This window comes from Triticum dicoccoides, chromosome 5B (genome assembly GCF_002162155.2).
Source record: "Triticum dicoccoides isolate Atlit2015 ecotype Zavitan chromosome 5B, WEW_v2.0, whole genome shotgun sequence".
Classification (NCBI taxonomy): Eukaryota; Viridiplantae; Streptophyta; class Magnoliopsida; order Poales; family Poaceae; genus Triticum; species Triticum dicoccoides.
The window spans coordinates 684990595-684999859 of NC_041389.1; the positions used below are offsets into that span (position 1 = coordinate 684990595).

At 48.3% G+C, this 9265-nt stretch overlaps 1 protein-coding gene across 1 annotated transcript; it reads left to right on the plus strand.

Annotated features, from left to right (window-relative positions):
* Positions 1–2790: 2790 nt before the first annotated feature.
* On the plus strand, positions 2791–7058 carry LOC119306656. Its single transcript, XM_037582827.1, has 6 exons — positions 2791–4019; positions 4736–4956; positions 5466–5648; positions 5725–5815; positions 6079–6298; positions 6427–7058. The coding sequence occupies exons 1-6, from the start codon at positions 2791–2793 to the stop codon at positions 6748–6750; spliced, it is 2268 nt and encodes a 755-aa protein (XP_037438724.1). The 3' UTR covers positions 6751–7058.
* Positions 7059–9265: the final 2207 nt, after the last annotated feature.

Genomic DNA, 9265 nt, shown 5'->3' on the forward strand with positions numbered 1-9265 from the left:
TGTAGGTGAGGGCCACGGCATCCCTCCTCGGAGCATCTCCAACAGCAGCGCCAAACAAGCGCCGCGCCGTAAAATTGCCCATTTTAGCGCGCACGCAACCGGTATAGTGGCTTGAGCGGACGCGCAAAAACCGCGCGCGCGGGCCGAAACTCCATCGCGCGTCGCTTATTTGCTGCGCCCGCTCCCGTCCGCTGGACTCTCGCGTGCTCGCACGCAACTCCCCCTCCCCCCTCCAGCCGCGGCCCCGCCGCCGCCCGCGCCATCCAGCGATCGTTCCGGCGCTTCCCCAGCCTATCTCCGCGTCGCGGCGGCTTCCTCCACCCCCTCTAGTCACCGCCGCCCCTCGCGCGCGTCCGTCCTCCGACGAACAGCACCCGGGCAGTCGCTGCCACTCGGTGCCCGCAAGGTGTTTGACAAAACGCTTGCAAGGTATGTATTGCTGAAACTTCATGATTTTGGTGCATGTTGATTGTAGTTTTAATAGCATAGTATTGAACATTGTAGATGAGTTCGTCGTATGATTTTTCCGAAGAAGAATTTGATATGGAAGAGGAGGAGGATCTTGCAATGATCCTAGCTATGCACATCAACAAAAAACCGAAGCACGGTGGTTCGGTTATGGTCGGCAGAAAATTTGGAGGGATAGGATCGATGGCCATAACAGATTGATGAGGCACTATTTCGTGGAGAATCCCACATACCCAGAGTCGTACTTTCGTCGCCAGCTTTTGGGATTTTGCAAGCCCAATTTGCTATTGTGAGAGGATCGGCTAGATTTTGGGATCAAAAAATGCTTTGGTACATCATGCACGCGTGTGTGATCATGCATAACATGATCATCGAGAATGAGCGTGGCCAAGATGTAGACTACTCTCAGTATGAGTTGTTGGGACATCCCGTGCGAGTGCGATGGAGGGCTGAAAGGGTGGCCCGTTTTGTTGTCTCCTATCATGCCATTCGACGTCCGGCAGCGCATGATGAACTCAAGAAGGATCTCATTGAGGAGTGGTGGGCATGGAATGGACGACAAAGAGCATCATCATGATTTGTGCGTTCGATATTGTATTGTTGAACTATTTGTTGTGTTTATTGCACTATTTGCTGTTTGAATGATAAACTGTTTGTTTGAGTTGTAATACGAAATTGAACTATTTATTTTGATTTATTTTATTTCTGTTTGATCTTTTGCTTCTGTTTTGAAATGCATATGTTGTTTGTGCTAGAGCCGCACACGCTGCATTTTTGCGCGTTGCTGGAGCTGCGCGCGCGCTGCATTTTAGCGCGGCTGCTGGAGCCAGCGCTGCCCGCCGCGCCAAACCAGGCGATGGGCGCGCGGCAAAGTAGATTTTAGCGCGCGGCGCATTCGGCGGCTGTTGGAGATGCTCTCAGGTGAGAAGGCTGGACAAGCCGTAGGGGGGGAAATCCATTCCCCCCTCTCCACCGGGACTATGGTGGCGAGGATGACGACGGAGAGGACAAGGGGAACACTCGAAGCATAAGCATAAACGAGCAAAATCTAGCGAGAAAGGCAGGCTAATTATCAAGATTAGTTCCTATGTTATGCACCTGGATAATGGTAGTACTATGTCTCCACTTAAATGCAATAGGCATCCAGTAATGAATGGACATTTGTTTCAAACACAAGTCTGTCATCGATGAATTTGTGATAGAAAAACTTGGTCAATATCAAGGTTGAAGATTGTGTGTCACACAAAGTATTTTAATTTTAATTATAATAGCCCCCATATAACTGGAGATAAACCAAGTCTTTTCCTTCTGAGGTTGAGTTTCTGCACCCGACCTCACATGATTCCTCATAAACAGTAAAATCGAAAAAAATATTTAAAAAATTTAAAAAATTCTAATTTTTTAATGATAAACATTGATGAATGTTTTCACAGCACGCAAAAAATTGTGATGAAATGACATTCATGGAAATCTAAAAAAATGATGCTCCGAAAAGACAATTTTGGAAGCATTCTGGAGCATCTCTTGTTTTCCAAACCTCCACGAATGTCATTTCATCAAAAAAATTGAATGCAGTGAAAACATTCATCAATGTTTGTCACAAAAAAAATCAGAATTTTCTGAATTGTTCACTTTTTTTTTGATTTTACTGTTCATGTGGGGGAATATGAGCTTGCGATCACACTTTCGCTTTCCTTCAAGTCTCTTTTTGTTTTGTTTTGTTTTGTTTTGTGAGGGACCTTCAAGTCTCTTTGAAATACAAGATTTGGTTGAATCTCGCTAAGAAAAGAACACAAGAATTTATGATTTTTTTTGGCGAAAACAAGAAATTTATGAAATTGGCTCTTTGGACTTTCATACACTTCACATAAATCTAATATTAAGAATTTAAAAAGAAAAAAGAGGGAAGGCTCACGGAGGAGGACATGTAAATATCTGTCTATGATGTCCAAGATCAATTTCATGTTAAGATTGTTCCTCGAAAATCTCAGATGATCTCTAAAAGTCCATCTACTCCTAGAAAGGAAAACTTATGCAAGCTGAAAACTTCTCTCAAGAAATTTCAATTCTAAAAAGCAATCCGAAACTAAGAACCAATCTGGCAGGGCGTCTCGAGGTCCAAATATATATATATATATATTGCAGCAACAAGAAATAAAAAAAATTAAGAAAAAAATAGACCACAAATAGAGTAGACATCAGCTTAGATGTGACATAGAAAAAAAAAAAAGCAAATCTGGCCGCGCGGCTCCACCACCGTGGCAACCTGGTTGAGCCCAACCACTTCCCCCGTCTCTCCGATCCCCACCCACACCGAGCGCCATGGCCTCGCCGCCGCGCCGCCGCGTCTTGCCGCCGCCGCTCCCGGACGACCTCGTCGAAGAGATCCTCCTCCGCCTCCCGCCCGACGACCCGGCCTGCCTCCTCCGCGCCTCCCTCGTCTGCAAGGACTGGGCCGGCATCGTCTCCCACGCCGCCTTCCGCCGCCGCCTCCACGAGCTCCACCGGGCAGCCCCCGTGCTCGGCTTCCTCCACGACTGGGAAGACGAGCGCATCCCCCGCTTCATCCCCACCACCGCCTCGTTCTTCTCCCTCCCCGCTCCGGAGTGGCGCTCCTGGCGGGCCATCGACTGCCGCCACGGCCGCGCTCTCCTCCTCTCCAAGGGCTCCGGTGCTCGGGAACTCCTTGTCTGGGAGCCAATCACGGGCGCCCAGCAGCGCGTACCGGTGCCCGCAGCAGCGTTCGAGAGCGACATGCCGGCGGCGGCCGTGTTCTGCGCAGCGGACGGGTGCAACCACCACAACTGCTTGGGGGGTCCTTTCTGCGTGGCATTCCTCTTCGGCCTCATCTTCTTCACGGACGACAGCGACAGGGAGCAATTTGTCACGTCGGCGTGCGTATACTCGTCGGAGACCGGCGCCTGGGGCGAGCTGACCTCGCTGCCCGGCCAGTTCGGTAACTTTGAATACTATTCCAGCGTGCTCGTTAGGAGGTCTCTGCTCTACTTCATGTCCGACGCTATGTCGATCCAAGAATATGACTTGGCCAGGCACAGCCTAGCTGTGTTTAGCCCTCCCAACGGTGGCGACTTCGGCGACGGGCAGAGAATTAACCTCATGCTGGCTGAGGATGGTGGACTGGGAGTCAGCGAAGGCTTGGTTCAGCATCTCAAATTGTGGTCAAGGGTGGTGGGTGACGGCGCCGATGACCGATGGGTACTGAGCCGGGTCATCAACCTGAAAATTTTGCTTCCAAATGATGCTCTCGTGGATGCAACAAGTTCAGTGCAAGTGTTGGGCTATGCTGAGGAAGCGAATGTCATTTTCGTTAACACGGATGCTGGTCTCTTCTCAATCGAACTACAATCAGAGCGGGCGAGCAGGGTGTGCGATGATCATGACGTCTGTAATCTGATCCCAGTTGTCAGCTTCTACACTCCACATTCTCCACTAGAGCGGGCACAGGAGCTGTTCAATAAGGGGTGCAAGGCTGTTGAGGAGAGGGACTTCACCAACGCAATTAACTGCTTCAGGCACGCCCTCAAGATCAGGTCAGGGTTCTACTCCCAAACTCCACTTCTTCTTGCAGACAGGCTGTGTGTATGTATGGATGGATTGTGGGAAAGAAAACTTCGAACTAGTTCTTTGTTCTTTTCATGTGTCTGTAGTTGCTTTGAATCTTTGACATTTGTAGCTATCTTAGGATTTAAGATGTTCTATGACAATGATATGGTCACCAAAGTGTGGTGTTTAGGTTTCATGCGTTTTAACAGTGGGCGTGACGGTGTGGATGTTGGTGTTTGAGGGATTATTCAGTTGACTTAGCCAATATGACCTGATAAAAAAACCTGGAAGAAGGGCCTGGCATCTTTTGTTGTGATGTACTGCGATGATCATCAAATCAAACCCCAAGTGCTTGAGGGATACATGTTATCCTATTTGATCATTGTGCAGTTTATTTACATGGTTCCTTAGAATTGCACTTCATAATCTGTGCAAGCACTAGTTAGTAACTACTCCCTCCGTTCGGAATTAGTTGTCGCAGAAATGGATGTATCTAGATGTATTTTAGTTCTAGATACATCCATTTCCGAGACAAGTAATTCCGAACGGAGGGAGTAGAAAATACAGTCGACAGAACATAGTTAGCACCTTGTGTCATGAAAATGTTTGCTGTTCTACCACAGATTACATTATGCTTCATGCCTATGTTATAACCTTAATTAACGATGACGCGTCAACAAATTTATGTCCTGTTATCATGTAGGGTTCAACATTATGGAGAACTTGCTCCGGAGTGTGCTAGCACATTCTACAGATATGGGCGTGCCAAAGCTCTGCAGGCGGCCAATCCTTCAAAGCGTGCACCCAATGAAGAATCAGTCAAAATTGCACCTACGACCAACAAAGATGATGCTGGGAGCTCAAAGGCCTCTGGCAGCAGTGTTGAGCATGTTCCACCTGCGAGGAAAGGTGATTCTGAAGAAGGTATACTTTATATTGTTTTCACCAACATCTATCACTGTATTTTCCATTGATCTATAGGTTTGTGATAGCAGTTCTCTTGTATGGAAGGGCCTCTTTAGAGAAAGCTGCAGGATTAGTTGACTGCACAACTTTAACGTGGTGCTCCTACTGCCATAGGTAGTCATATACATTGGAAAACATTATTTTCCTTTTTTGTGTCTATATACTCCTAGTTGATAACACTACCAACTTTTCCACCAAAAGCTAAGTCATGATGTGAATAATTGGTTTCTTACATTTCCACCAAAATTGAAACTATTTCCTTTTAAATGCACCAATGTATTATATGATCACAGTGTACTGATTAAGTTGGATGGTTTACACATTTATATGATTCTCATTGCTGTTTTTTCTTCTTGGGCTGTGTGCATCCTCGGCTCAGAGTCCAGGAATAATGAAACTCTTCAATTTTCTAAATATAAAATGCTTTTCCTCTTTCAATGGTAAATGCTGATAGAGTTGTTGGTTAGGAGCAAACTTGAATGGCAAAGATCTGGAGGACGCGAACACGACGGCTGATGGAGATGATTCTGATTTGGATCTGGCCTGGAAAATGTTGGATACTGCAAGAGCGATAGTTGCCAAGAGCCCAGACCAGACAATGGAGAAAGTTAATATATTTTGCGCTCTAGCTCAAGTCTCCACGAAAACGGGTAATCTCAGTTATCTTAGTTGTGTGTTAGTCTGGTGAATTGTCACTGGCCTGACATTTGATTTTCACTTTTGCAGGGGACAGAGACAACACAATTGGTTACTATTTGAAAGCTTTAGCCATGTTGGAACATTTGGTTAGGCCTGACCATCCTCGAATTATCAAGATGTATCCTCCTTGTGGTGATAATAGTGTCATTAACCCTGCTGTATGGCAGTACAAATCAGCATAATTAGTTTATGGTTTCAAATAATGAGTTGACCCAGATCTTTCACAGGTGCTTTCACCTGTTGAAATCTACATGTAGATCTGGGGATGAACTGTGATCACCAGAGAAAAATGTCAGGTGGATAATGCTTGTTTATGGTAATACTGTACTTGGGTATCTGAGTCCAATTCTTCCTTTGTTGATTACCTTAATTCAGTTCAAGAAATGTCCACATATTTGTGGCCTTCGAGTTAGCATCCAAGGTTGGGGATGCGATCCCATATTGTGCAAAGGCTATTTCAGTATGCAAGTCACGCATACAGAATCTGAAACATGCCAAGGAAGCTTTGTTCACATCTGCTGCTGAAGGAAGCTCAGGAAAGTTCACTCCAGAAGAGGAGATAGCTTTCCTTACTAGATTCTTGGCCCGACTCCAGAAGAAGGTGAACCAACTGGATTTTATTCATGTTAACAATTCGGTTTTGCTCATGAATCTAGTGCTTAATGAATGAAGATAACATTTTTCTTTGCTTATAAGGAGCAATGACATCCCTTGATTGTTCTGATTCAGCTTGAAAAACTGGAGCTGGCAATGTCAGCCCCAAGCTCTTGCACAGATAAGACTATGAAGAGGGCTCTCTCATTGGCAAGTCATGAGCAGAATGTTAGCAGTACTGCGGCAAGAGCTGCATCTTCGACTTCACAGATGGCTGGATCAAACAACAGCTCGCGTTCCCCAACTATGTCTACAGAAGCAACAACAGGAGGCATTGGAAGTGGTGTAACTGACTTGAGGATTGTTAGCACAGGTATGGAACACACTAATGACAAGCCGATCTCTGACGAACCTTCTCCAAAGCGGTTTGCAGCAGATGATTCACCATTCGTGAAATGAAATGTGATAGCAGCTAGATACAAGATCTGGAATTGCAAAGATATGCCTGGAATAATGTCCTAACAAGATGTTACTGCTCCCTGTTCACGTTCCATCAATAGTCAATACTTATCTGTTGAATAGTTTGTGTCATCCAGTATTTGATCTGATTACTAGATTTTGATCTAATCATCAGTGGCCGTCTGCAGTGAGGTAGTCATCCTTGTGTTGTGTATATCCAATCGCACTGTTTGTCGTGCTCCGCAAATCCTTCTGGTGTTTGTACTTTACTGTGATGTTTGATCAGCTGGAGGAGGTGACCTTGTGTACATATCTCAACCGTACCTGCTGCTAATGCGCAGCAACTGCTAAGCTGATTGAGTCGCTTGCTCAACAGAAAGCCACCAAGATTGGGATCTGCTTGTAGATTCTGCTGATTTTGAGAGACAAAGCAGCATTTTTCTTTCCGAATGAAATTTGTACACCGCTTCTTGATCATAACAAAAAAAAATTTGAAATTTTTTTTCCCTTACACGGTACAATGTCTTGTCATCTGAGACATAATATAATTAATAATGTTGCAAACAAGCTCAGATATCTAACCTTGGCAAAGTGAGCAAAAATGCATTGCAAAACTATGTACAATGAAGGAGAATTAAGCGTATTGAATCAGAAAACAAGAATGTTGCAAACAGGCTCAAATCTCTTAACAATGTTTGGCCGTTTACAGATTACAGATTACTACAGTACATTGTTGCAAAACATCTAACATTAATTGGAGCAAGCAAATGCAGCTCTCTAACATGTGCAGATAATGAATTAGGCTGATGGGATCCACTACAGGCCCGATAAGATGGCGGCCATGGATGTAGGTGACGGGGGCCACGGCATCATGCTGCAGATCCGGATCATCTCAGGTGAAAATGCTGGACAAGGCAAGCCGCCGTAGATGGGCTCGTGGGCGGCCGGCTCCTCAGGCTCTGGCTCTGGCTCTGGCTCTGGCTGCGTTCCCGCCTCCATCCGGTGGTGCTCGTCGTTCCCCTCTGCGGTGATGCTCTGCGCGAGCCCGGTGGCTTCCTCCTCCGGCGCGACCACGTTGTGGAACAAGTTGCTAGGCAGCGGAGCAGATCCTTCCATCTCTTGCACCTCCGGCTGAGCTGCCGGCACCATGGCCAGATCACCTCCTTGCTCAGCCATGACGGCGTTGTTCTGGTATAAACCACCCACGTTGTCGAACAAGTTGCCGTTCATCTCTGCAGCAGCTGCAGCTGCTGCTGTGCCTCCAAGTCCAACCCCGTCCGAGTACCAGTCGTCCACGCCTTCCTCGACCACCATGTTGTTAGGCGACGGAGCAGCGCCGCCGTACATATCTTGCACCTCCGGCTGAGCTTCCAGCGGCATGGCCAGACCGCCTCCTCCTGCCCCAACCATGTTGCCACCCATCTCCTGCACTCGAGATACGCCTCCGTAGCAGCCTTCTACGCCTTCCTCGGACGCCATGTGGGGCAGATTTTCATTTGCACTCGTGTGGCGACGGTAGACGTCGGCGTCCTCTGCTCTCATGGCGGCACCCAGCCTCTCCACCGGCAGTGGGTGTTGGTCTTGGTCGTCGACCGTGCGCCGCGGCCGCGCGCTCGCCGTACTATCCTAACTCTTTCTCTTCTTGGAGCTGATCGCTGACACCGCATCCGTCGTCGCCGCCGGCGCCTCCTGCCCGGTGCGATCGGACGGGTGGATCTTGCAGAGCACGAGGTCGCCGCCTCCGTGCTGCTCCGAGATGCCGTACTCGTACATGACCCATCCCACCCTCACGTTTTTCTTTTTGCCTGATGACTCGCTCTTCACCATGTAGGAGAAGAGCTGCTTGTAGCCGCCGACGGCGCTTCCTCCCTCCACCGGCTTCGCGCCGCCCTCCGAGTGCCAGTGCTTCCCGATCACGCCCTCGATGGTGCGCGACTTCTTGGCTGCGCCGCCGCGCGCGTTCTTCTTGCGGCGCACGGGGGAGAAGAAGTACCACACCGGCTGCTTGTCGCCTTTGCCGGTGCCAGGCCCAGGAGCCTTTTGGAACGCGCTGGCCAGCTGCTCCGGCTCGGCGGAGTAGACGTCGGCTTCGTGGATGAAGCGGCCGGTGGCGGCAGGGAGGGGCTCGCCGGCGATCTTGCGGCGCAGGTACACGTCGGTGAGCTCCTTGTGCTGCGGGCAGAAGGTGAAGCCTGGTGCGACGTCGAGATCACGGCGAGACGTCGTCATCGATCGTCTCGGTTGGGGTCTCCCGGCGGCGAGCGAGTTCTCGTTGGGATTGTAGAGCTAAGCTAACTACCTACCCCCGGGTACCTGGTGAGGTGAGGTGGTGAGGCCCCCTGCCCCTCCTAGGCCCTAGCTATATATACTGGCAATACATATACATGCATGGCACACTGTCAAGCTCGGTTTCCGTTTCCTAAACACCTTCGTTGCTTAACAAACAATTAACAAACAACTTGCTTGACCGCTAAGCAAGTTTTTCAGATGATTATTGCGCGCGGTTACAATTCGA